Source organism: Stereum hirsutum (assembly GCF_000264905.1).
Source record: "Stereum hirsutum FP-91666 SS1 unplaced genomic scaffold STEHIscaffold_4, whole genome shotgun sequence".
Taxonomy (NCBI): domain Eukaryota; kingdom Fungi; phylum Basidiomycota; class Agaricomycetes; order Russulales; family Stereaceae; genus Stereum; species Stereum hirsutum.
In genome coordinates this window covers 1,118,499-1,143,287 of record NW_006763134.1, presented here as the reverse complement: position 1 = coordinate 1,143,287, position 24,789 = coordinate 1,118,499, and the positions used below count along the sequence as shown (strand labels likewise).

Sequence of the window (24,789 nt, the reverse complement as noted above, 5' to 3'; positions counted from 1 at the left end):
TTGAGCCTACATCGACATTCTATTGAACAGCATCAAGGCCGCTGTCTGTTGATCTCTGACTTGGAACGCAGGGGAACTCTGCCTGTGTTATATTCGATTTTAACCATAGCCTTTTCTTTGGTTGTCGACAATGAAATTTCCTCTCTTCGTCAAGTCTACGGGTGTGGTGGTCTGAGTGGACATACTCCTTCGCAAGCACGACCATGCGGCTTAGTCTAGTGATTGATACAGCGTACACTATTTCTACACCTCTAACAATCTAATTCATAAATCGCCCCTCCGCATTCTGTTCAGTGCTAGCCAATCTCCTACTCCGCCTCCGCGACCTTTGTCTCTTCCTTACCCACCCGCCCATCATACCTCTTTATCAACTTCCTACAAACCTCGACCCACTCCAACATCCCTTCCTCTCCTCCCTTCTCTCCAACCCCCTCAACCCACTTATCCGCCTCACCCTGCTTCACCAATTCCTTCCACTCCGCTCTTATAGAATCACGACGATCCCAGAGCTCGAGTTCCCAAGAGTAAGGTTCCCAGGTACTAGAGGGTTCAGCAAATACACGAAGCTCTTTCCGATAGTCGAACGTTTCGTGCTGGCCAAATCGGAACCAGAGGTGAGAGATGGGTTCGCTGAACGGGTCAGGAAGCTCTTGGTCCTCTGAGTCAGACGCGGCCGCGGGATCAGGCTCGTTTGCCAGTTGAGCGACGCGCTTAAGCCGGGAGACAAGGAGAGCTTTCTCGTCTGGGATCGAGATGGCGGAGGGGCCGTCGGCGATGACACGTACGATGGCCCGCGCCTGGTCTTCGAATATGGGGAAGGGTGCGATTCGGTGTGGAAGACCGGGGAAGGCTATGACATGTGGCGGGAACGAAGCGTTCAGAGGGAAGAGATGTCTTGCAAGTGGGAAAACATGGCGGGTTGAGTTGAAGAGAGGTGTCTCCAATGGTGGATTGGGAGACGCGATGGTGATCGAGGCGGGAGAGGGAGATTCGGCCTGAGGTAACTGCTCCCTCAAAAATGGGAACGTGATGTTATACCCCGTCGCCACAAAGACGAAATCCACTCCGGTCTCAACCGTCCCGTCCTCGAAAACAACCTCTCCAGTTTCCAAGTCGCCATAACGCTCTACTTTTCCTTTCTTTCTATGATCTGGGGCGTCGGGAGCATAGTTCCAAAAACCTGGACCCTGAGCGCCCGCGATAGATTGCACGACGACTTGAATACCGGGGCAGGAGTACCGGATGTCGGTGACGAGGTCGATAGCACTAGGCCCTCCGCCTACGATGACAATCTTTTTCGAACCTGCGTACGCTGCCGGGTTGCGGTAATAGACCGAGTGTTTCGCCTTTCCCTTCTCGATCCACGCTCCTAGCCCCTTCGTATCGGGATACTTTGGATCCCTGTAATGCCCATTCGCTGCCACCAGAAATTCGTAACTCTCCTCTACTCCTGTGCTCAACTTTACCCGCCAGAGTTGGGCTGCAGAGTCCCAGAAAGTGGAGGTGACGTGGGTGTTGAGACGGATGTATTGATGGAGCGAGAAGTGTGTGGCGTAAGACTCGAGGTAACGTAGGACGACAGGAGCAGTCGGAAAAAGTGGTGTTGAGGGTGGGAAGGAATAGGAAGGGAAGCACATGGAAGGATGAGGTATATTGGTATGGAGAGAGTCGTATAGGGGCGTTTTGGGTGGGTCCGTAGTAGGCGGGGCAGGATACCTAGAACGATAGTGCAGGTAGTTAGAAATAACGCATTGGAGAACTTCCTGCTTCAGCTCAGAAGCTAAGGAATTGTACGCACCATATACCGCCAATGCTGTCCCTTTCCTCATACGCGACTATTGTCCAGAAACCAGACTTTACCTGAGGTGTGTCCGCGAGCACTTTGAGTGTTCCCAAAGCGTTCGCACCTCCACCGACGATACAGATACGTTTCTTAGCATGTCCATTGGGGCCGCTGCTCGGCTGCTCGTCTGAATGGACAGTTTCAATCAGCAGGAACTCCATGTATGGAAACGTTGACTGAGCTGAACTCACTAAGAATCTGGTCCGTCATGCCCAATGGTTCAAAGACAAGCTTGTCTAATACCCTAAAAGTGAAACAAGAATATGATTCTAGTCAAGATGGTACGGGAAGTAGAAAGCACAGTCCGAGACAAAATTGAAAAGGATTGCACTTTCTCGGCTCCTCTCGGGTTCTCTCAGAGGATGAGAAGATCACGCCTCTCCGTCTCAAAATGATTCAGAGGCTCCGATAGATCCAGCCAGACCTGGAACGTAGAAGATGAGCGATAAGGTGGAAATGTCCATTTTTCTCCGTATTTGAGTCAAGGGTTCCTTTTGCGCCGTCGACGCTCCGTGTTGCGCGATAAAGACGCGCTTCGAACGAGCTCGGCTGTATGCGGCCAGTCTTTCACTGCCAGAGCAAGATGCAAACCGAGCCTGGTCTGACGAATTCTACGCAAGTACTACACAAGAGGCCTTGTACATCTTCATTTCTGCGCGTGAAGAAGACAGGAACTGGTGTTGTGCAAGGAGGACTTTTTGATGCCGGAACCTTCAAGTGGCACTGTGGCCCTTCCCTTTCCAGGTTCCCGCAGCATGAGGCAGAAATCCAGTTACAGTGAAATTATCTGCGGAGCAAAGTCTGTGCCAGCAACATATCCACAAACACACCGTCTACATACGCGCACAAAGAGACCCTAGCCATAACCATAACAATATCGTTCGCCGACGAAACCCTCAGTACCACAAGAAAAGATCTAGAAGTTCTCCTTGCTGAAGAAGAACTTCGTTCCAGCCGGGTCAGACCACTTGTTCGACATGACGTGCAACTGCTTCGAAAGCACGGCAGGACCACAGAAGAACTGTAAGAGAGTCAGGTCAATCGTCGGTTCGGAAGTTGCGAGTTGAGAGGGAGAATACGTACGACGCCGACATCCGTGTCGGGATGCTTGTCCGCGATGGACGAGAAGACACGGTCCCAGTTGGGCCTACCGAAGTGAGTCGGAGCGCGAAGAGAAGTGATGGCATCTTTCTCGGCGCCCACATCATGAACCTGTAGACAACCATCAATCAAACGTCAGCTCTGGAGATGAATTATCGGGGCAACGGATCCCAATGGAGGTCTTCAGGAAGGTAAGGTGGACCACGACACGTACGATGATGTTGTTCATATCGGCTTCGTTGACCTTGGCCGTCGTGTAGATGTGGATCTCGATCCTGTTCTGTGTGTCGTTCTCCTCGATGGCAGCGAGCAACGAACGGAACCACTCGGCGGATGAGAAGTCACGAATGACCCAAGTGAAATAGACCTTGAAGAGGGCGCAATCAATTAAAAGACCCGACAACTAGTCTAAGGTGTCCATACCTTAGACAGCCTCGTAGGCTTCCCGTTGTTGAGGTTGTTCATACGGTACCAGATGGACTTGAGAATGCTAAGTAGTGAAAATGATCAGTCATCACAAGTAACACTGGGGTAAACGGAACAGTAGACAAGACGTACGAAGCGAACGGCGTGACACCAATACCGGCTCCGACAAGGAGAACGGTCTCATAGTTCAAGAAGTCCTCACTAGCGGTACCGAAAGGTCCGTCCACCATCACACGCGGTAACACCTTCTGGAGAGGCGGCGGGACGACTTTCCCACCGACCGCATCGATTTCGCCTTTCTTGCCCTTGGTGAACTCACAGCCGAGAGCGGTGGCGAATGCGCGGGTCCAGTCGCCGGCCATACGAATGTGGACGGAGATGTAGTCCTCCTCGGGGGAGCTGTGTACGCAGCCGTCAGTTAGTATGCCCTCCTGTGCGAGAAACGCAGTAAAAAAAAACCCCCCGTACCTGGTCAAGGTGAAAGGATGCCATTGGAAGTGAGAAACTTCGGGACAGTTAATGAAGATGTATTGTCCAGCCTTCGGGGTCGTGTGGTCTTTCTTGATCTGGACCTCGACGACGTCCGAAGGGTGTTGGATGACTTTGGAGACGTAGGTACGGTGGCGAGAACGGACTTCACGAAGGATACGCTCGTAGATCCAGATGACACCTCCGACGAGCCAGTAACGCTATGAAAGTGGAATGGATGTGTTCATAAGAGGGCGAGAAGTGGTAGAGGTCTGATACGTACCCAGAACACTCCGATAGTATTGAATGAACAATAAGGTGGCCTGTCGGGCTTGATCATGCAGAACATGCCATGGAATTGCCAGAGCAAGAAGAACACGACGAAGAGATGGTGAGAATACCAGAAGCGTTCGAAGTGGGCACGACGACGTTTCTCGATAGCGAAGAAGACCTGTCGTCATGGGAATATGAGCGTTGAATACGGAAGGACCTTTATGGCAGGAGGAGGCGTACCATGGTACCCAGAGCAATCCACATTAACCAGCCCGTCCACAGAGGGCCGATAATGAAGTTGGCACTGAGCCAGAAGGCAACCTTCTTAGCAGGAGTGTCCGCACTGGTGTTGGCCAGAGCTGACATAGTCACGTAGATGCGTAAGTATTATCACGACATATTAGGACGGTGAATGGATGATGATCAACGTACTGAGCCATGTCAAGTTGAAAATGTGAGCGATAGTATGAATGAGACTTCCCCAAACGATGGCCCAAGCGACAGCTTTGTGGAACGTGATGTTCTCTATTAAGCGCCATATCACGAAGTCCGCAGTTAGTAAGAATCAGCATAGAACTCGAAAGAAGCAGAGTTGACTTACTATCGAACGGGATGACAGCTCCGAGCCTCGTCTGCCTCATTACAGAAATGAAGTTGCGGCAAATAGGGAGCAGAATAAAGATCACATCGACGTGCAAGACCAATGCGGCGGCTCTCGCAATCACTGTCCGTCACAATTGATCCACGTCAGCGCTACTTTTCTGGAACGAAGAATGCGAAACTATAACTCACCGAAGGTAGAACCGAAAGTCTGTCTCGCCCCAACCAAATTATCCTTCAACGCATAATGCACGGTACCGAACGCGGCGACAGCCATGTGCAGGAAGATGAAGACGAAGAAGAAAATTCGCCTAGGACCCTCATTGATCATCCACAGGTTGAACTTCTCCCCCCATGAGCCGGGCTTATAAGGTGCTTTCGGCGCAGCTAGAACAGAGCGTTATTCAGAATGATGATATATAAGAATGAAATAAAGTATAGAGTGTGGACGCACATGAGTTTGTTGTACTGGTCCTGGAGAGGTTCAGGCCTTGCAAGCGCTTGCGCTCAGTCGCATTGCGCTGGAGATGGCGTGAAGGGGCATCGGAAAGGGCTGGAGACTTGGAGAGACCGCGGTCTGCGAAATCGAAATCGTTGGCCATTGGAAGGAACGGGTGACTCGAAGGAGCGTGTACAACTGAAATCCAAAGAAAAAGCGGAAACGAAGGACCAGCCTACAGTTGAGTAAAGATGAAAGTCGAAAACCGAACCCGAGCAAGAAAGACAATGACACCAGAGTTGACCTCAATTGACGATGAGGTGGAGAACAAGCCGGGCCAAGGGAAAGACGCTCAGTCCCTCGCGCTCTTTCCTTTATCATCAGCATCCCTCGCAACGCACGACAAAACAGATTAGTCATGATAGCAACAGCAGGTTGGCAGGGAAAACGGTACAAAAATAGCACACGTCCGGCCTGGATGCTTCGAAAACACGGCTTGTGCGACCTCGACGAACTGCGGCGATGTTGATCATCACGACGATGCGGTTCCGTTCTGTCGGTGACCTACCGCTCCCTCAGTATATGGCTTGTGTGGCTCTACTCGGCCGCCAGTCTCTATGTCGACTCAGCCAAATCACAGAGGACAGTCGTTGCGTAGAAGGAGTACTACGATAATCTACTACATGGCAAGTGTGTATACTTCCTATACTTATACTGAAGCTCTTCATTACCTTCTTCCGAACTTGTTCGCTCCACCCCCTTCTACATCCTCAGGCTCCACTTCGAATACTCCGCGTTTGACTTGCTCGTCTTCCGCCATGGCCGTTATATAGAAACCAAGGGGTCCGTCACGGTCCTGGTCGTGAGTGCGAAGTGGATCCATCGCACTGCTGCGTTGGTAGACATGGCGCCAACACTCGCACGATCGGCGGGTTCGCAGAGGAAACCACATTTGTGTTCTGCCCACTGCTGGCAATCACCGAGGGACGAAGCAGACTCTATGTTTCCAAGACGGGTATCCAAAGCTACGACTGCTTCCAGACTTGCTGAACCTATCGAGGATAAGAAGACGATATTGGGCGAAATTTTTCATCGTACCTTTTGGTCAAGGTCGCCCGTCAACCTTTCTTGAGGTGCATCATCGGTCCCGACGATGTTTGGGGTAGGTTCACGCTTTTGATCACCTTCATTCTCACCATTTTCATCATCGTCCTTATCGGCGTTCTCACCGTCGTCCTCGCCGTCAACCTGCAGGCATAGCACATTGTCTGCTTTTGGGGACTAAAATAGAGCAATCAGGTCATCCGATGGTCTAAATTGTCTCCGCGATCTAAATAACTTCATGGACGCCTGACCTTTTCATATCACGCACTAAATATACACCCACAGAAGTACTCGCCTTGAATCGCCGCGCACATTCGTCCGAGTCGTTGACACCACACACGCCCGAGTTCCTGCATCGTGGAAGATACTCAAGGTATAGGAGCATCTGGCGTGTATCATAAGTCTCTCCTGTGACCAACCGCATAGGAGAATATATCACAAGCGCGTGCTTTGCTATCTTTGTCGGTTTTATTGTCCTTCATACCCTCAAACCTCTCTCACACTCGATATACGGTCTCCTCGTTTCCAATTCCTGGTCATCGACGGAGGCATACTGTCCTTGTCAGGATTCCGGTCACGATGCCGATATATGTTCATCGTCACTGGCAGAGTGTAGGCTCGCAGACTGAGTAGGATCGTACGTGTGACTGGCTATCACCAAGGCGCGAAGCATGCTCTCGATGTTTCCAAGACGTGCATCCAAAGATACAACTCGCTTCCAAACTTGTTGCACCTAGACAAAGACATTGGTTAGAGGATGACCGTGGAGAGCTCCGCATTATATCGCACCTTTTGATCCAGGTCGCCCTTCAGTCGTTCTTCGGGCGCTGTCTCCTGGTAATCAGTAGCAATAGTACTTGGGGCAGGCCCGGGGCCCTGAACATTGTCAATCCCACTATGGCTCAAAGCCTCATCAACGTCGTCGTCATCGTCTTCGCCGTCAACTTCCAACATGAGCCTCTTCAGCACATTATCAGATTTTTGAGACTGGGGTAGAGAAGCCATGCGACAAAATGTTCAAATCGTCCGTTCTCTGTATTCTTTTGGATGACTGACCTTTTCATACCATGTACTAAATATGCCCCCACAAAAAGATTCAACTTGAACCGTCACGCTCATTCGCTGCTGACGCCATACACGCCCGAGTTCCTGCATCCTTGAATGGAAAATATACAAGATCGTGACCATCTCGACTTTGAGCACGTTCAGCGGGTCTTCGTCTTCTGTATCTTCTATCAGCTGGTGTTCCGCATTTCTGACAACGTTGTGAAGTGTGTTTAGCCAAGCACACATCAGCGGCATAATTGACTACAAAACATATGCAGTGAGTGATGGTTTGAAGCAAGCTCCACAGTATAACGCACGATTTCAATGCGAGAGTGGCCAATGATTGCGGTCAAGGAAGCCTCGTCGTCGATAACCGTGTCGTCTAAAAGTGGCTGTATTCTTTGTTCTTGCATTTCGGCGTACTCACGTTGTAGGTGCCCTAGTTCCTCAGCGTAAGCTTCGTCCTCCACTCGCACACTCGGGAAATCCAGGTCTTCAGCGTCCAGTGACCAGGGTACGATGGCATGGAGGAATGAGGATACAAGCTTCAACAGTTTCTTGATGTCCTCTTTATTCTCGGGTTTGACAGATCGAGCAGAACGTTTGATCTCGTAGAGAGCTTCCTGTATGCGATCACAATATCTGAATAAGAGAGCGTGTTTAATGAGAAAACTCCGTGGAATTTCACAGAACAGAAAAGCACTGACATGAGGTTGGCGTCAGACCATCCCTGTGCCCAGCTGGAAGAATGTCGGTTTATGAGCTCGAAACGGAAAGGAGATAGAGAGAATGCATACAAAGCAAACCATTCTGGCACGCTCCACTTCGATGGACGACGGAACAGAAAGTTGTTTGTCTCGTACACGGAGACGAAACCACTGCTGTCATCGTCGACGGCATCTCCGATGGCCGAATGAACTAGATGATGTTTGGACGTATCGACGGTAGCTCAATGAAGGGTCCAAGGGGTATGACTTACACATGACTTTCGAGAGGATCTGAAGAGTCCAGTAATCAGGGTGTAATGTCCCTTTCTCGATGAAGTGTTCCTGAAACTTCTGGTGGTAGTGATCGTGTATTGCTGTTATGACGTCCGGTCAGCTTTCACCATGATGAACACTCAATAAACAGTGTCGCACCGTCCACGAACACGCGGCGCTTGACGCTATTCCTCCATTTCTACGACAATCCTCAGTCGATAGTACCCCATTCATAGTGGTTTCATAGCCCTACCATATCTGGTGGTATGGACGGTCAGTATCCGTGCACCGTGGTCATTGGAAGTGAGAACACACCTTTCCATATCTTCTTGATGTCTTCATCTTGAAGTAGCTCGTGAGGGCCTTCATTTAACTACGAGCAAGATTCATACCAAAAGGGAGAATAGTGCTAAACGAACAAACCTGCCGTAGTATAGCGTTCCTCGACCTGTCCACGGCATCGGTGATCTGAATAACAGCACCACCCATCTTCTTCTTCCATTGTTCCCTGAAAGAGGATTAAACCATGCATTGAGATGTCTCAATTGACAGTGGAGGTACACACTCGTTTCCAGCAAGAAGCTGGTCAAGGTCTTGGTGCAGGTCCATCCTGATACTCTGATTCATCTTCTCGCCCAGTTTTCGTGCAACCTCGGATAGCCATGTGTCATTCTGGCCACCGTCCATTGAGTAGTGCTTCGAAGGAACCAGAAGAGTCATCGAGGGAGACCTACCGAAAGGACAGCTTCGACAGACCCATACATCTGCACCAGCTTGGCCGCCTCCTTTTCCCTCCTTCCATCCTCGCCTAGCGTAGAGAGAATTTTGAACAGGCTGCCTCCGATGACATCAATTTGTGTCCGTATATCGACGATGGTCACTGCGGTCTGAATTCTTATCACATCGTGCACTTCATTCTTGTGTGCGCTGAAGTCTGCAGCATACTTATGCAACTTCTCGCGCATGTCTGCGGCTTTGAGAAAGCGCACTGTAGAGTCAAAGCAGTTGGCCATCAGAATCGAAACATGCTCACTAAACAATGAACCCTTACCAATGCGTCTCTCGGAATAATACAGTCTGACGAGACATGTATGAGCGAGTGCGTAATCGCAGGACCAAATTTTATGGACTTACGCAGCAAAGTTGCCTACACGGGGGCTCTTAGTGATTTCTTTCGCCTCGGCACGAGATACAATGGCTGGACCTACCAAAGCTCTCTGTAGTCTTCTTCATCTTTTGTAATGGTCCCTCTAATGCTTCTATGACACCCTCGGTGATCATGATATCTGCCAGATACCGCAGCGCGAAAATAGACAAGCTCTAGAAATCAAAAGGTCAGTCTTTCACATCGACGCGACCTCCAGACTAGACAAACGGGTGAATACCATAGTATGATGAACAACAAGAATTCGTTCATCGTTATCGCGCCGTGTAGCTTCGAGTTGCACAATGGCCTAGGCAATATCGCAATATCATAAGCCTCGACTGCAGTCAAACGCAGTCGAAGTCAGTCGAACCTTGAACACAGTCACAACAGCCTGGAGTTGCGAGCCAATATCAACAGACACCCTCTTCGAGCGAAAGAACTTGACGCACCTTCGCCACAGGATCCAGCTCTGCTATACCCTCAACTACACGGATGACTTGGTTAGTAGCGCTCAAGACCTTCCTCGAGAGCTCCCTTGATCTGCTCGGAACTTTCGCTATACAATGGCCCAATCATCCGGTCGTTAGACTTCCGTAACAGCTAAAAAGGAATGTGAATGAACTATTCACCATTGGCTACCTTGTCAATTACTACTTCTGCGTCTTGTACGCTGCGAGTGGCGGCTGCGATGTAGCGCCCTAGCGTGTCAAATGCAAACTCAATACTCGATCGGACGAAGGGGTTCGAGGCTGATCAAGCATCACTCACCTATGGTCAGAGGATCGGCCATTTGGAGGCTGATGGGCTCGGAAGACATGCACTTAGAGCGCTGCTGTACCTCTATGAGACATTACTTATATACCTCCAGTCGAAGTATTAAGCGCCCGTATAAACCTGCAGACTGACGTGGTGTATTATTGTCGAACACACGGTCTGTTTATCACCACCGTCGACGCTCATGATGATAGGCGCTCGCCGTCGTTCAATCGTAAGATCCAAGAGGAAATACGTCGTATTCTCTGTACGGCAAGATGGAACCAAGTCGCTTGGCAGAGCTTGGCGACAAATGATCCAGGATTGGGACGGAACAAGACCATTTCCGAGCAAGGTTAAGGCCAGAGAGACCAGTCACAGTGAAATAGGCATTCACTGTTATAAACTCATCCACACAGACGGCGTAACGCCCCCGCACCCATGACGGCGATAATGTGAATTCGAGCTTTTGCATCGACAGATAAGAAGTGAGAAGAAAACGAAGGGACCTCCACAAGACACACAGCAGAGAAGACGGTAAAAAATAAAAGCTAAGTGACACACTCCATGCAAGGCGCCCTCAAGACAGCCAAGATCAAAACGTCTAATTCGTTTGTGCGCCCACAGCCTATTACAAGGGCCAAGTGAAAACCGCAATTAGAATCTCACACGACGTTGCAGGTTAGAAGGGATGAGAATGAAGAGTACGCACCAAACGCTTCAGATGCTCCATGAACACTTGCAAGCTCACATCATCCGTGAAGATAGCCTGTCCCCCACCAGCCGCGGGCCCAGAACCATACATACTAGTCGACATGTGGGTCGTCGAGGGGTTCAGCTTGGACAACAAGAATCGAGCCTGACTGCCTCCTTGGTCACAGACAATGTATCGTGGAATGGGAGAGCGATCCGCGAGGAGGTCCTGTAGATGAGGTTTGGCTGGTTAGTAATTTGGCAAGGTAGGAGACTCTGTGGATACAGACCTGAGCATCATTGACGGGCAGCTCAAGCAACTCCTTCAGGTTCTCGTAACCCTCTTGGTCTTGATAACCCGCTTTGCGCCACTGAGCGACGGTCTCGCCGTGGAAGATGAGGATGTGGAAGAAGGTGTCGAGGAGGAGGACCACGTCGGGCTTGATAGAGACACTGTCGAGCAGTACGGGCTGGGGTGAGACGTCGAGGCCATATGACATCAACGTGGGTTGGATCATGATAAGGGAGTTGTTCACGTCCTCCTCGTTCAAGACATGTCTACACAAAACGCATAGGTCAGTAACGCCACACACAGGCTCATACGCCACACGCGACACTCACCGGTAGAACGCCGTCTCATCCGGACTGTTGTTGAACACCTGGAGGAACTGACTCCTACGCAAGTGGAACATGAACTGCGGATAAATACTGAAGTTGTCCGACAACCTGAAGCTCGTCGGGTCTTCCTTCCTGTAATCCGCGAACTTCTGACACAACCGGATCAACATCCTATCCAACCATCTCAACACGTCGGGGCTACTGTCATCGATCTCAGCCTTGAAGACGGCGATCCTTGCCATCAGAACCGCCGCGGCTTCCTGGTCGAACGAGGCAGCGATGGAGGGAGAGCCTGCTTCTGCGAAATTGCGAGCGATGGTGGTGACGCGGAGGCGCATCTGGCCGGAGGAATGTTGATAGTGGGTGACGAACTGGATGAGACCTCGCGAACCGGGTTGAAGAGGTTGTCCAGCGGGAGTGACGACTTCGAAGTAGACAGCCTCGGATGTGCGTGGGTCGATTGCGTTGATCTTCCACGCTGATGTCTGCCCAATACCGATCTCCGTCTCACCAACACAGGCTGATTTCTTGGCCGCAGAAATGGCGTGGCCAATAAGACCAGACACCTTGAGCTCCTTGGTCGTCTACAAAATCCTTGTTCAAAATGTGTCCGGAAGGGTTGAATAGGGGCCAACATACCTGGACGTCAAATGTGGCGTTAAAGCCCATCTGCAGAGCTCCCTGGTCGTCTTTGTTGAATACGCGCAAGAAGCTCTGCTTGAAGATGGAGGTGGCGAAAGAGTCGGAAAGGACGATGACACCGTTCGTTGAATTGGGCATGGATTTCATCTCCAAAAGACCGACTTGGTCCAGGCAACCAGCGAAAAGATCGATCGTGTGGCCGTTGTTGGACGCGCGCTTGGCCAAGCTCTCGTAGAACTAAAGAATGGGCTATCAATATATTATATGGCCGGTCATGAGTGAGGATGATTCGCACCTTGGTCGCACGCTTGAAGTGCTTGACGCTATCCCTCTCGATGTCGTGGTGCGACCGAATAGGCTCCTTCAACTCGTTGCTCACGACCATTCCGGGTCCTTCGGTTGCGGGACCGCCAGCGAACAACATGATACGAGCGCCGCTGTTAGGGAAAGTTGTCTAAAACTATGGAGTAAGTACCGAGACCAAAAGAAGTATTATGGGCGGATACGTACCTCCAGCAACCCCACAGCAACACTCAATGCCACACCGGTACAGCGCAGCGCACGCTTATCGTTCGCCACTGGCCATGGGTCTCGAGAGAGAGCCTCTAGAATACCGGTCAACTGGAATTCGCATTGCTGGACAGGCATCAAGAAGCGCGCTGCTCCGAACGTCTGTGGTGGTAATGGCTGGCCAGGTCGAGGAGCGGCACGGTTTTGGGCACTCAGGCCGAGCATATCTTGAATCTGCTTAGGCGTGTACTCCTTTCCTCCACGGAACACGTACGACTTGCTGCACTCTTGATATCCGATCTCGTGCACTTGAGTCTGGAAATAATGAGTACACGGTATCAATGCAACAGGGATGATGGACGCACCATAGTACCGAAAGTGACGAGACCAACGAGAGCGTATGGCGGAAGCAAACTCAAGCTAACCACGATAGCGTCGCGAAGAGCCTTCATGTCCTCTGGGTCCATGCAGGTGTCGATGACGAAGACGAATATGGGAGGAACTGGAGCCGGTCGGGAGAGTGTGTATTCGATGGTGGTGTATTTTGGGAGAAGTTCAGCGGGAAGATTGGTGTTGGAGATGTCCTTGTAATGGGGCGGGAAGGCATTGCGTTGGAGACAGAATGGGCAAATCCAAAGTTTCCCCCGAATGTCAATTTGGCTGTGAGGAAGAACATAGAGATAGTAAAGTATATGAAGTAAGTCCGGTAAGTCAGGATGTGATAGGTATGATCGTACACACCAGTACGGGTTCAGCACAGCGCGACATGGCGGCTTGCACGTCACAGGCTCGTACAAGACTGGTGGTAGGTCATCCCTCTGCTTCAACGGAGTGTATAGGGCAGCGATTGGGACCACGGTCCGATTAGCTTCTATGCGAGAAGAAGGCCAGACGTTCCACGAGAGCCGGACACCTGCGAGGATAGATGACGAACAGACCACGGGTCAATTTCTTCGTCTTTCTGACAATAATTAAGCGCACCATCGCGATCCTCAACGTCCTCAAAGTTGAGCATGGCGGGCAAGGGGAGGGAAGGATATGAGGTAAGAGTAAGACAGGGTATGAGCTCGTCGATGGACACGTCGCCCAAGCTTGACGCGACGTACGCGACAAACAAAGGCAAATAGCGTGTATCACAGCTCAATTTAGGTTGCGGTGTGGCACCAGGGGCCACATCAAACTCGAGGTAATAGAAGTGCAACCTGTTTGCTCATCGTAACACTTTATTATATCAGATCAGTCTTTCTCTACACTGCCGCGTTTATCTTCTACTTGAATCACAGTCGCAGGGTCCATCACATCCACACCGAGCGTCTCCTGCTCTATCTGCTTCACTGGACCACTGAACCACCTCCTCGCACTAATAAACCAGAAACCAATACTGTAAGTCAACACGATCCCAACGGCAACAATCGCGTAATTTAGAGTTTGTGAGTTGACGGGATTGAGCTGGGGCAGAATAAAAACTATGGATATGAAGCAGGTCCAGATCACGGCGACAGATGCCACGAGAAGGGACAAGCGGCCGAGGTGGAACGGGCCGCGAACGAACCTCTCCGCATATATCACTCGTAGGGCAATTGGGATAGCTGTGAAGAGACTGATCAATGAGGAACGTGCGGCGGCACAGAAGGAGGGCGTACCGTAGGAAATGTACAGCCCGATAGTTGCAATACTCGTGGCAGCAGAGAATGCAACAGAGCTCCCTAGACTGGGTAATCCCAGGAGAAAAGCTAGAAGACAAGAGAGCCAGACTGACCAGACAATACCGTAAATCCTAAATTGAGTGCTATCAGAAGACAAATCCAAGGACTCACCAGTTCGGACAGGCGATTTCCATCGCTTATCGACACTGTGGAAGAACCTATGTCCAGGAATACCACCATCACGAGCAAATGCATAAATCATGCGAGAATTGGAAGTTATCGAGAAGACTCTGTCGCCATATTTGTCCTATTAGCGACCGCCGAGGAGACACATTCAGTCGATGTGGCCCACCCGCAGAAATACATCGCTCCTATCACAATTACCTAGACAAACAAGCTGAATAAAACGCGAATGGTTTTGAGGTTTAGGAGACCAAACAGACCATGAGTACAATACCACCCTTCTCCCCGACAGTATCCAAGAAAATTTGTGGCACCGGCGTCCCAGACGCCACAACCGCGTCATAGTCTTGGATAGAAAAGAGCAAGCTAACCAGGAGTACCCAGCCCAATACAGCAGAGACGCCGATGGCCATGACAATTCCTATAGATCCAGACATAGCGGCATTGTGGGTTTCTTCGGTCATCTGCTCCATTCCGTCAGCGACGATGCTCTCTCCTCAAGTTCAGCTGGCACGCATAAAAAGGGATATTACATGAGCGCTTGCATCAAATCCTATACACACGGTCAGTTATCGGCTCAAAGCCAAGGATACCATCCGGGACGTACCAGTCAATGAGTACTGCGCGAATAACACTCCGATCACCACTACGTACGCAGGACTCGCTCTTTCACTCCATCCAATCCCATCTACACCCGTCCCATCAATGAATGTCCGGAACACGAATTCCCCACTTTGTCGTGTCGGTGCCGTGACGAGGACAGTGATTATCACCGCTATGGTCCCCAGGGCGTTCCACCATACGGCGATATTGTTGAGGTTCTTGAGGGCACTGACGCCGAAAGTGTTGATGAGACCTGTGGTGTTGCGCATGCATCACTGTCAATCGACGCAAAGAAAAGGGGAAAAATATTGGTAGTAAGTACCTTGAGTTACGAGGACAGCGGCGTAGATACCGATTGTTGTGTTAGCATCGGGTACAAATGCGGTACCAAAAGTACATGCTGTGGAGATAAACGTAGCACAAGCATAGCTGAACGTCATGCGTCAGCGCCACACTGCATCAGTGGCACCTTATATCTAGACCACGGAGACAGGAGGGACGGGAGCTCACTTGATACTCGTGGTCACGGCTATTTGACCTAAGAAATTGAACCATCCGGTCATCCACGAAGCGAAGGGAGCGTCTTGCGGGCGCGAGAGCATAGCTGCCCAGAAATAGGGGCCTCCGGACGTTGGGTGGGCGCTGCAGATCTCTATGTGGCTGTAAGACGGATGGTGTATTATAAGGTGGAATAGGCAAGGTACATACCAGCCATGGCGAGACCTATCATCATAGTCATGCATGCTACCAACGTCATGGGTGAGTGATCATTACAGAGAGTGTTTTAGTGCACGCCTCATACGTACCAACGAATATCCAACCCCAAATCATAACGGCAGGACCTCCAGTCGTCTACATTTCATGTTGGCGTGAGCGTGAAGTGACAGAGACTGGTAGTAGACGTACGCACCAGACCGTACAGGAATATTGAGGGGACACCGGTGATGACGCTAATGATAGAAAACGAGATGCCGAAATTCTAGACGCAAAGGCAATTACACGTCGGACGAAGGAGATCCAAGGACACTGGGCCAACCTGTAAAAGGCCCCATTCCCTTCTATTTGCACACCGCGCCAATGATCAGGAACTTGCAGGACTGATGATAGAATAGACAGTTGGCACTCACTTCAACTCTTGCTTGTATCCCATCCTCGCTAACTCGTCTTCATCCGTCGCCCTAGCTCCGATGACAGCACCGTCCGTTGAACGACTCTCCGCGATCTCTACGTCGGCCATGTTCCACCTCGACGCTAGTTAGCAACAGCACGAAAAAGTGGGCAAAAAAGAAGGGATGGCGCGAGATTGGTCTGATAGTAAAGTACGCGTTTAAAAGCCGAGGCCATGCAGATTTCCCCAGGTATGATGCGTCATACTACACAAGAAACCGGTGCGGTCCTTGATAGCCTTAGAAGAACCGGAAGTAGGACACGAAGCGCTCAGATAGCCAAGGTGAACATGTTCTTCTTCGCTTCGACTCTTGGTGGCTTGATAAGTAAGCCCCGGCGTACGGGCATCCCCATACGAGGATGGTACATCCCATTGCGTATACGGGCGGGAAACTTCACGGGGAGCCGTATCGTTGGACGTGTATAACATGGCATGGAAAGCCAAAAAGCAAGGATTAAGTGAACAACTTGGACGATCGCGCCTGGCACGTGTTTTGTGAAAGAGGAGCCACAATGGGCCACAATCCGCAAATGTTAGTCGAGGCTCACGCGATATTCATGAGGTGGAAGGGAATCGTCGCAGATATTCACAGAAAAGCACAAGATACTTGTTCTATGATAGCACCGAAAAAGAGGCCATAATTCGCGGATCTAAAAGGCACACAAACCACTACTCAAAGGCGACTGGTGAAAGCGGCACAAGCCTCCGAGATCGAGCGTTTGTATGGGATCAGCGCCAGCCAAGTTCGAGATGATCTGTATACAAATCAGAACGTCAGCACACATCCCTTTTCACAAAGTCCATATAAAAGGCAAAGAGCGCGCTTTTTGGCTGTTCACCGTTCCATACTCACTGCTCCGCCCAGCCTCTGCTCGCCGCCGCAGCTATACCCCCTTCACATTTCTAACACACCCACACTCTCTACATACCACGTTCTTTACCATTTTGCCAAACCAAATATGCCTGAACTCTCCAAAGACGCAGGCGGCCTCGTCACAATGATTGACAAAGTGGCGGTAGGACCGAACGTCAATGGTGAAATCACGTATATCCATGTCGATCCTCTGGGCCCGCCCGCTAGTAAGTCCCACTTGAGCTTCGCCAGCGGTAAACATATATATGACAACTGACGCACGCACTAGTTGCTGTAATTGTAGTCGCCAGCGTCCTCATCCTTCTTTTCTTCTACTTCTACCTCTACCCCATCGTTATGAAGACTGTCTTCGGTATCGACCCGCAAGAGAAATCGATCCTTAAACGCCGATTCTTCATTCCGAGAATGCCGTGGCCGCGTCAGCATCGGAACCGCCAGTCGAATAACGAGTCCGGGGGCGCACAGAAGGAAGCGGAGGAGAAGAGGATGAGTGATGCGGAAGCGGGGATGTCACCGCGCTCGCAATTCTACAAGCTCAACAATGGTCCAGCTTTCGAGCTCAGTTTCCCGAACATGCATGGCACCTCCGATGCTCATCCAATGACAAGTACGTCCATCGCCGTTATTGTTGCTTTGGTGGCGTGCTGATGATACTCGCCCAATCATAGTTGACGACGTCAAGAAACTAGGCAGAGAGGACGATTCGGATTCAGATTCGAGCACAGAGGACATGGAGCACATAGACTTGTCTGAGTCTGCGAATCCTGCAGTCAATCGAACCGTCGTCTGAAGGGGGACGAGGTTTCCATGTCTTCGTAGTAACCTGAGTATACAATGGCCATCCAAATGAACCTCATTTCGTGCTCTCAGCCCCATACTTAGTCTAGTGTGTGCGGGTCTCGATGCTCAATTCGAGCCGGTAGAAAAGAGATGTGGACTGAGACCAGATGGAGACGCATAATCAAGTCATATGCGGTCATCTAAGGAAGAGGAACACTGTGTCATGCAGATATAGAGCAACCCAGAGGCTTGACGGTTGTTGTCTAGCCTACACCAGTACTAGTGCGACAAGATGAGAGTTTGGGTGAAGGCCAGCTGAAGACGTTTCTCGGGTGGCGGCGAATGACAGATCGCGGAGTATGAATCCTCGGATATGTCCGATTGGTGGAGGCATTATCCCCATATTTTTCTGCCCTTTTTTGTTATTTCCTTACTTCCAAGAAGTCTATGTGAAGCTCAATCTCGACCATCTGCAACATGTATGGAAATGAACGCGTCATATTCAAGCTCCCAGTGGGAGGATGCAACAAGTCGGTGGCCCCACATGCACGCCTATTGGCACCGAATATCCATCGGCTGTCACACCTTCCCCTTTCTTCAGGAAGGATGCCTGCTCACCTGCACGAACGCCGTAGGAGGACTATCTTGAGAGGTCATGTTAGGTTTTATAGCTAGATTTCTTTCTGGCCGAACTACATAGAGAAATATGCACGGAAGACGGATCATTTGCGGGTTGCTTACCACGGCATCAGTCTCCATGCAAGGTAAGACGTACCCCAATTGTGTACTCTGTCCATCAAATGCAAAGTCCGCGCGCAAATACCGCCCGAAGGAATACATAAACGTCAAATTGCTGCCGGCCGTCATCCCCAACGCCCACCACTGTCTCTACCCTGACCTCCCCTCTGTCCTAGCCACCGATGTCGGTGTCGGCGACGACGACGTATTCTATTCGCAATTCTATACCAACCGCCAACTCGTCCACTCCTTTGAACCCCACTGAATCCACTTCGCAATCGTTACCCGTTGGTGCAATAGTCGGCATTGTTTTGGGTGTTGTCGCCCTCCTTATCTTGATTGGCTTGTCGCTGTTCTTTTGGTTGCGCGCGCGTCGCCAGAAGCGACTATATCTGGCTCAGAAACAAATCGTGAGGCAAAGTGTTCTGGATTATGGTGCGTGTTATATCTCGATTCGATAAGGCCAGCGTTTGAGGTCGTATGCCGTTCGGAATAGGATTGTCCTCGCCCGTTTCAATGCCGGGATCCGCACACCTCCCACCAGCACGAAGGCTGACGGAAACCCGAAATCGCACTGAATCCCCATCCATCGTCGCTTTCTCCATGTCTTCGTACAACTCGGTTGGTGGTAGTCCGAAGATTGACACCGATCCGTTCGCGCCCACCTACACGCCGACGTCGGCCGTCTTCAAACCCCCCGCTGGAGATACAGAACATGTTTCTGAGAAATAGATGGCATTAGGCGTGAGATCGAGAGAGATTCAGTGTTGTGGGATGTGTTTGGTTCATCGCCAGTGTTTTGTCATCCAGTGAGTTTCTTTTTTATGATGGAGAGTTTCACTGTGCTGACCCACACGTTTGCATGGTCAGTGTATTGTATATTTGCTCGCTCTGGAAGCTGGATGATGTAACACTCTGTTTGGTTTTGTGTCCCGCCAGTTCGCCGTGTGTGCGCCCTATGGCCTTTTTCTTCCAACAAAGCGCCCCCGAGAGTTGTCGTCGGCCACAACAATCACGGCCCCTTTGCATGGTTCTCCTTGTCGTAATCTCAACTGAGTTTTAATATGATGTTCAAGTTTGGTGCACCGCTCAGGGTATAGATTATGATTCTGATACTACGTGCCTGTCCAGACTTCTCCCATGAATAGTGTGTCTGTTCACAGAATGTCACGGTCTTCTAGGTCTCACGTGTCCTATCCTCAAAATTGGACAGCTCGAACTTTCGAGTTCGGGCCCCTGTCAAGCTTCTTGCTCTCCGAGCATATCATTCCAGCGGCACGCTCCGTCATACGCCCCCATCAAATACTGATGCAGATGAACGGACGGAAAAGATCTCACCTCAACTTTTCCCTCCGTCGTCATGCTACCGGCGCTCACACCAAATAATTCAAATCCATCGCCCACCGCACAATTCAACTCTCCAGACCGCTGACTGTACGCTATGTACTTAATACGAAATCCCTACAAGGTTCGCCGGTCGCCTTTTGATGAGGTCTGATAGGTTCTGATATATCATGGCACCTTTGCATATGTAGCAGACAGCATAGGGAATGTTTGTGCCCTCTTCTCGCTCATCCTCCTTCCCTTGTGGTCCCGGCCTGTGCTAAGTAGCGCTCCCGTCCTCTTGATTCGAGCTTGCCAGAGCGTGCCGCTTTTTGGACTTCGCGAGAGAGCGGGAGCCGTAGTCTTTGGCGGTGCAGGGACCCGTCATTCCATCTCTCATCGTCCATCTTTTGTTTCTATTTCAGTTCATCGCCCTTTGCTTTTCGACACTTATACCCTCTTGCCTGGGCGCGACGTGGTGCTGAGCATCAGTCCTGATTTCCTCCCCGTCAAGGCTTAGAGTTATGGGCGACGTGCCAAGTAGCGACACAACCCGTCTTTCGTATAGCTCAAACTGGCAGCCGGTCCCTGGGAAACAAGGGAAGACGGTTCACTACACAACAACGGGCAATGACGAGGCCATTGTACGACTCTCGTTTAAAGGTATGCTCGTTTCGTTTCTGTAGTTCGGTGCCTGAGATTCGACTGAAAATCGTGCATAGGTGTTGGCATTATCGCGTTAGGAACTGTCACTGGATCGAGCCCGACCACGTACACCCTCGATACTAATGCCACCCAGTCGAGCGATGTAGTTCCTGGACCACAGAAACTCTTGGACGTTGAGGGGATACCTTGCGATAACCATCAGTTGGCCTTGATTCTCCCCGAATTCGATCCCAATAACCCTGGGCACGCCCAGACACAAATAATCCTCCATAAGTTCGTAATCACTCCATGTCCATCCGATTCCTCGACAACACCGGATTCTGGTTTCACTTTCTCTTCTTCTCCGACTTTGGGCCTTCCCTCGAGCTCTACCAGTGCGACTGTTCCCCCACCTTCATCGGCGGCCTTGGAAGGTGCTTCGACTCGCACCGTTGTCAGCCCTGGTCAGATCGCTGGCATCGTCATCGGCTGTCTACTCTTCGTTCTCCTCATCCTCGGTTTCGGCATATTCTTCATTCGTCGACGCAGACGCCAGAAGCAGCAAGCTCGCCCATCTGCAGAGTTCCTCACTCACGTGTCTGGTATGTCTCTCTCATTTATAAACTCACTTCGTCGTCTTTTCCGTACGTTCTAATCCTTGGTATTATGTAGCTATGCCCGAATTCATGCGTCCCCCCGAGCTTCCCCCCATCAATGAGAAAGGACCACCCATCATGCCCGCCGCCCGCAATAGAAACACTGCTAGCGCTCGCATCTCCGGAGCCCCGATGCGCAACTCTTCAGCCACCGACAACGTAGAGCTCTCTTCCGCACAACCGATGCCGGTTGAATACGTCCGAGGCTATCTGCCCGATTCGAAGGATTGGCTGAGGCAGCAAGAGGCGAGAGGGGAAGCGGCGATGAGGGAGAGGGAGTGGGAGGTTGATCCATCGCCTGCGTATCGGGAGGCTGTTGGTGGTGAGAGTAGTGGTGACGTTAATGTTGATGGAGACCGCGAGCGGGAGAGGGAGAGGAGGCGGCGCAAGAAGAGAAGTCGGAGGCCTAGAGAGACTCGAGAATTGATGAGTGGGTAGGCAGGGTCGGATGGTTCGGTGGTCGGCGGTGAGATCGTGCTGTTTCCGATGTCAGTGATGGTTGTGTGGTGGGACGGTGTCATGTCATTCGTTTTGAGGTGAGACCTCAGCTGTGTGTCCCGTGATGGAAGGAGAATTGATTGATCTGCTTTCGATTCACAGATATCGCTACTTTGCGGTCTTTGTATACCTTTCGCCTATTTATGGAGAACACGGACCGTCATTATGTAGAGTACATGGATCCTTGTGGTCTCATGAATTCACATCCTTGTCTATCAACACATCCGAAACCAGCGACATCTGATCCTTTTCATGATCGTCCGACCAGTCGTGTTAATGCCACCCGGTGAGATGCATTCCGAAGAGGGTTTTATTGCCTATGGCCATGAACAGCAACAGTCTGAGGTCGTACTGACGACTCACATCTCATCTCTGATACTCCCCTGAGACCTGACTTCTTGATCTTCGTTCGCACTGAACACTTTACAAAGGCCTTGATCATCTGTCATCTGTAATGATTTTATCCCATGGATGCATGTGCTCGCTGAAGCGCTTCCTCTCTTGGAGGAATAGAGTCTATTCCTCTGTTTCAAGGCCGCGATACGGATGGTATGAGACACGATGAGAACGAGTTTGAGATGCGATTCTGTAGGACTATGCTCATGGTTGTCAATCACAGCCGTCTTTTCGCTGTGTACGACACTCATGCCCGTCATGAATGTCGCACATTGTACTTCTGTTAGTGCTTCGAATGAGAAGAATCCTTCGGCCCGCTCAAGGGCTTTGAAGAGCTGTCGTGGAAGAGAAGGCTCGAGGGATCTTGCGTTCCTCGAGGCAGTGTGGCGCTTCGGTGCATGTAAACAACCTGCATTCTCCACTTCGGCCAAAAAGATTCGTCCAAAGAGGGATAGATTCAGTCTGTCCACGGAGCACTACTCAGTCGCGGTATCATACCGACGTAAGCTACCTCAACCGCACGTCGGCTACCTCAGTTAGGTGTCTTTCGTTCCCAGTTTCCCGCCCGTTCTGCCTCTCGGGCCCATGTCTCGTATACCTCCATCTTTCCTGCCGCCACAGGGCTCAGCTCTCCTGTCCACGACTTCCACTCGCCGCCAACACATGACAGGCTCACGCCTTTAAACTCTCCTTCGCGCCCGCGAAGTACTCCACCGCGCTCTCCCTCACACCTTTCAACCCCGCGACCATATCAGGATACAACACCTTCGCGTCCAATGCACCGCCGAACTCCGGCTTCACAGCGTTAGAGGCGAGATTCTCTCCGAGGATCCAGAGGGAGTGGTGGTACTGCCAGTAGGCGAGGCTTTCGTAGTCGTTTGCGAGTTTGGTTTCTTCGATCTTGGAGAGGACGTATTCGGTGTCACGCTGCGGTCCAGGGGGGTCGCGATCAGCATTGCGATGGTGGCGTCGAGGTGTTCGGAAGGGAGAGGGTAAGAATAATGACTCACGGGTATGACCTCGAGGGTGGGATCGCCTAGTTCATGTGCTAATGCCTGCAACTCCGACTGTGTCACCTCCTGGGCCCAAACAAAAACCTACCATGACCACCGCCGCCGCCAGGAGAAAATTATCAGCACTTCTCACTTCTCAGGATACTGGGACGTGCGCTCACATATTGATTCATCGTCCTCGAATCTTTAATGATCCTTGCCACAAACCTCCCCATGTCGCCATGGTCGGTACACGCCGTCTTCACGGTTCCACCGTTGTAAATGTTCTTGGAGCCTTCCCAGAAGATGGGGTATATGAGACCTGCAGGCGTCAGTGGACGGAAGAGGACTTGATGCCTGAATCGTCAGATGGAAAGTGTCAGTAGCCGTACTTACTTCATGCAAAATGTATGGGTAAGCGGCGAATGTGTACTGCAGAGGAGGTGGCGTAGGAAAATATAGGCGTAGGCCGGATTGTACGTACCAGAAGCCGGTGTCGATGAAGGTATAGCCAAGACCTGAGTTCCTCACATACTCCCTAATCTCCAATTTCTACGACAAAAGGAACAAGGTCAACACTCGTCCATTTAACACGAGAACCCCAGAGCATTTCAACCCAACTGACTTTGTCAAACAACCATCTAACCCCCTTCACCCCCGCACTCGCCCAATCACTCGGCACGAACCTCTTCACGGTCCCCACCTCCACACAGATATCGACCAACTTCTTCTGCAAGTCCACCTGATCATAGACCAGTGTGCACAACACTACCTCTGCGCCTTGTACGACTTCTCTGAGGGCAGAGGGAGAGGCGGTGCCGATGTCGATGGGGACGATGCTGACGCGGTCGGGAGCTGAGTCGAGGAATTTGGTGACGGTGGGTTTGGAGATGGAGGACGGTCGGACGGGGATCTTGACGCGCTGTGGCGGACAGGTACATCAGTGATGACAAGGGTGTAAAGGGCGAGCAAAAGAGAAACTAACGAAGTCCTTGCTCTCGATGAGAGCACTAACGATAGACGTTCCGGCAAATCCACTTCCGCCGAATACGACTACGAGAGGGAGTTCGGAGGCCATGTTAACTGAGACGCAGGACGAGCAGGAGTACAAGTATCAAAGATCTGTTTGAGCTTAGGTAGGAGGTTCGTCGAAGTGAAGACAATGAGATTTCTTCTGGATTAGTCCAGAATATTATGGACGAGCTTTTAAACTTGAGTCCCATCTTTCATCTCACATATTGAATCTCGTTCCATCCTCCCCATCGTCATATACCGGGGAGTCGGCGGGGACAGGACCTGATAGGACTGTGACCTGCTGTGACGATGGTCGGGATGGTCGTGATGGACCAACGGTGCACCGGCGACTAAGTATCAGGCAATATGATATAACCAACAATTCATTAGTAAGTTGTTGAGAACTATCGCAGAGAAAATCATGAGGTGAAGGTGGGAGACGAGGGTTCCGGAAAGGTAACGTTTTGTCAGGGGGTGGAGTCCGGTGGACTTACTCAGCCACGACTCTTCCGACGGAGATGCCAGATGACTGATCTTTTTCTGCATCCCGCGAAGATAGCAGTAAGTCTCCAAGGTGTGCCCTCAACGACGCAGAGCAGCGGCCAGCGTTCTGCTCTATCGAGCAGGAA

The 24,789-nt window shown here is 51.0% G+C and overlaps 9 protein-coding genes across 9 annotated transcripts; 3 read left to right on the top strand and 6 right to left on the bottom strand.

Annotated features, from left to right (window-relative positions):
• Positions 1 to 145: 145 nt before the first annotated feature.
• Positions 146 to 2,335, bottom strand: STEHIDRAFT_119740 (FAD/NAD-P-binding domain-containing protein). Its single transcript, XM_007301837.1, has 3 exons — positions 2,035 to 2,335; positions 1,799 to 1,970; positions 146 to 1,716 (listed from the first exon to the last, which is right to left on the bottom strand). The coding sequence occupies exons 1-3, from the start codon at positions 2,051 to 2,053 to the stop codon at positions 309 to 311; spliced, it is 1,599 nt and encodes a 532-aa protein (XP_007301899.1). The 5' UTR covers positions 2,054 to 2,335; the 3' UTR covers positions 146 to 308.
• A 424-nt stretch (positions 2,336 to 2,759) lies between these two features.
• STEHIDRAFT_94006 (NADPH oxidase) lies at positions 2,760 to 5,467 on the bottom strand (the record flags this gene model as incomplete). Its single annotated transcript, XM_007301836.1, has 12 exons — positions 5,166 to 5,467; positions 4,904 to 5,098; positions 4,713 to 4,835; positions 4,544 to 4,636; positions 4,352 to 4,470; positions 4,122 to 4,289; positions 3,839 to 4,059; positions 3,503 to 3,769; positions 3,368 to 3,434; positions 3,159 to 3,311; positions 2,927 to 3,055; positions 2,760 to 2,864 (listed from the first exon to the last, which is right to left on the bottom strand). The coding sequence occupies exons 1-12, from the start codon at positions 5,311 to 5,313 to the stop codon at positions 2,760 to 2,762; spliced, it is 1,788 nt and encodes a 595-aa protein (XP_007301898.1). The 5' UTR covers positions 5,314 to 5,467.
• Positions 5,468 to 5,877: 410 nt separating this feature from the next.
• On the bottom strand, positions 5,878 to 10,245 carry STEHIDRAFT_166915 (uncharacterized protein; the record flags this gene model as incomplete). The annotated part of the gene is made up of 23 exons (XM_007301835.1): positions 5,878 to 6,006; positions 6,074 to 6,148; positions 6,249 to 6,431; positions 6,913 to 6,987; positions 7,044 to 7,241; positions 7,311 to 7,562; positions 7,619 to 7,943; positions 8,009 to 8,041; positions 8,099 to 8,219; positions 8,281 to 8,382; positions 8,441 to 8,480; positions 8,592 to 8,654; positions 8,705 to 8,789; positions 8,847 to 8,953; positions 9,016 to 9,269; positions 9,333 to 9,358; positions 9,416 to 9,428; positions 9,490 to 9,601; positions 9,667 to 9,735; positions 9,799 to 9,819; positions 9,878 to 9,984; positions 10,058 to 10,126; positions 10,197 to 10,245. The coding sequence occupies 23 exons, from the start codon at positions 10,243 to 10,245 to the stop codon at positions 5,878 to 5,880; spliced, it is 2,508 nt and encodes an 835-aa protein (XP_007301897.1).
• Positions 10,246 to 10,512: 267 nt separating this feature from the next.
• Positions 10,513 to 13,659, bottom strand: STEHIDRAFT_166914 (uncharacterized protein; the record flags this gene model as incomplete). The annotated part of the gene is made up of 10 exons (XM_007301834.1): positions 10,513 to 10,809; positions 10,894 to 11,103; positions 11,165 to 11,432; positions 11,496 to 12,076; positions 12,132 to 12,371; positions 12,430 to 12,588; positions 12,645 to 12,959; positions 13,010 to 13,304; positions 13,386 to 13,557; positions 13,626 to 13,659. 10 exons carry the CDS (start codon positions 13,657 to 13,659, stop codon positions 10,786 to 10,788), a joined length of 2,298 nt encoding a protein of 765 aa, XP_007301896.1. The 3' UTR covers positions 10,513 to 10,785.
• Positions 13,660 to 13,853: 194 nt separating this feature from the next.
• On the bottom strand, positions 13,854 to 16,395 carry STEHIDRAFT_119738 (amino acid transporter). Its single transcript, XM_007301833.1, has 14 exons — positions 16,204 to 16,395; positions 16,113 to 16,134; positions 15,987 to 16,055; positions 15,883 to 15,928; positions 15,785 to 15,820; positions 15,587 to 15,728; positions 15,399 to 15,505; positions 15,081 to 15,329; positions 15,007 to 15,026; positions 14,734 to 14,937; positions 14,643 to 14,674; positions 14,462 to 14,580; positions 14,288 to 14,398; positions 13,854 to 14,233 (listed from the first exon to the last, which is right to left on the bottom strand). Exons 1-14 carry the CDS (start codon positions 16,311 to 16,313, stop codon positions 13,881 to 13,883), a joined length of 1,620 nt encoding a protein of 539 aa, XP_007301895.1. The 5' UTR covers positions 16,314 to 16,395; the 3' UTR covers positions 13,854 to 13,880.
• Positions 16,396 to 17,203: 808 nt separating this feature from the next.
• Positions 17,204 to 17,908, top strand: STEHIDRAFT_109271 (uncharacterized protein; the record flags this gene model as incomplete). Its single annotated transcript, XM_007301832.1, has 3 exons — positions 17,204 to 17,324; positions 17,402 to 17,725; positions 17,787 to 17,908. 3 exons carry the CDS (start codon positions 17,204 to 17,206, stop codon positions 17,906 to 17,908), a joined length of 567 nt encoding a protein of 188 aa, XP_007301894.1.
• A 910-nt stretch (positions 17,909 to 18,818) lies between these two features.
• Positions 18,819 to 19,368, top strand: STEHIDRAFT_129544 (uncharacterized protein; the record flags this gene model as incomplete). The annotated part of the gene is made up of 2 exons (XM_007301831.1): positions 18,819 to 19,071; positions 19,133 to 19,368. 2 exons carry the CDS (start codon positions 18,819 to 18,821, stop codon positions 19,366 to 19,368), a joined length of 489 nt encoding a protein of 162 aa, XP_007301893.1.
• Positions 19,369 to 20,198: 830 nt separating this feature from the next.
• STEHIDRAFT_145753 (uncharacterized protein) lies at positions 20,199 to 21,975 on the top strand. The gene is made up of 4 exons (XM_007301830.1): positions 20,199 to 20,622; positions 20,682 to 21,206; positions 21,277 to 21,796; positions 21,861 to 21,975. Exons 1-3 carry the CDS (start codon positions 20,484 to 20,486, stop codon positions 21,696 to 21,698), a joined length of 1,086 nt encoding a protein of 361 aa, XP_007301892.1. The 5' UTR covers positions 20,199 to 20,483; the 3' UTR covers positions 21,699 to 21,796; positions 21,861 to 21,975.
• A 479-nt stretch (positions 21,976 to 22,454) lies between these two features.
• On the bottom strand, positions 22,455 to 24,510 carry STEHIDRAFT_166910 (NAD-P-binding protein). Its single transcript, XM_007301829.1, has 6 exons — positions 24,132 to 24,510; positions 23,772 to 24,068; positions 23,631 to 23,698; positions 23,329 to 23,503; positions 23,165 to 23,251; positions 22,455 to 23,081 (listed from the first exon to the last, which is right to left on the bottom strand). Exons 1-6 carry the CDS (start codon positions 24,222 to 24,224, stop codon positions 22,827 to 22,829), a joined length of 975 nt encoding a protein of 324 aa, XP_007301891.1. The 5' UTR covers positions 24,225 to 24,510; the 3' UTR covers positions 22,455 to 22,826.
• Between the last annotated feature and the right edge of the window lie 279 nt (positions 24,511 to 24,789).

Excerpts from the sequence above, each read along its gene's own strand:
- STEHIDRAFT_166910 (XM_007301829.1), bottom strand. The coding sequence starts at position 24,224 with ATGGCCTCCGAACTCCCTCTCGTAGTCGTATTCGGCGGAAGTGGATTT. Across the intron at positions 24,069-24,131 it reads TCATCGAGAGCAAGGACTTC|CGCGTCAAGATCCCCGTCCG; the intron begins GTTAGTTTCTCT and ends TGTCCGCCACAG. Across the intron at positions 23,504-23,630 it reads TTCATCGACACCGGCTTCTG|GCATCAAGTCCTCTTCCGTC; the intron begins GTACGTACAATC and ends CTGACGATTCAG.
- STEHIDRAFT_145753 (XM_007301830.1), top strand. The coding sequence starts at position 20,484 with ATGGGCGACGTGCCAAGTAGCGACACAACCCGTCTTTCGTATAGCTCA. Across the intron at positions 20,623-20,681 it reads TGTACGACTCTCGTTTAAAG|GTGTTGGCATTATCGCGTTA; the intron begins GTATGCTCGTTT and ends AATCGTGCATAG. Across the intron at positions 21,207-21,276 it reads GTTCCTCACTCACGTGTCTG|CTATGCCCGAATTCATGCGT; the intron begins GTATGTCTCTCT and ends GGTATTATGTAG.
- STEHIDRAFT_119740 (XM_007301837.1), bottom strand. Across the intron at positions 1,717-1,798 it reads GACAGCATTGGCGGTATATG|GTATCCTGCCCCGCCTACTA; the intron begins GTGCGTACAATT and ends CTATCGTTCTAG.
- STEHIDRAFT_119738 (XM_007301833.1), bottom strand. The coding sequence starts at position 16,313 with ATGGCCGACGTAGAGATCGCGGAGAGTCGTTCAACGGACGGTGCTGTC. Across the intron at positions 16,135-16,203 it reads GGATACAAGCAAGAGTTGAA|AAGGGAATGGGGCCTTTTAC; the intron begins GTGAGTGCCAAC and ends GTGTGCAAATAG. Across the intron at positions 15,330-15,398 it reads CGCTGTCCTCGTAACTCAAG|GTCTCATCAACACTTTCGGC; the intron begins GTACTTACTACC and ends GCAACACCACAG.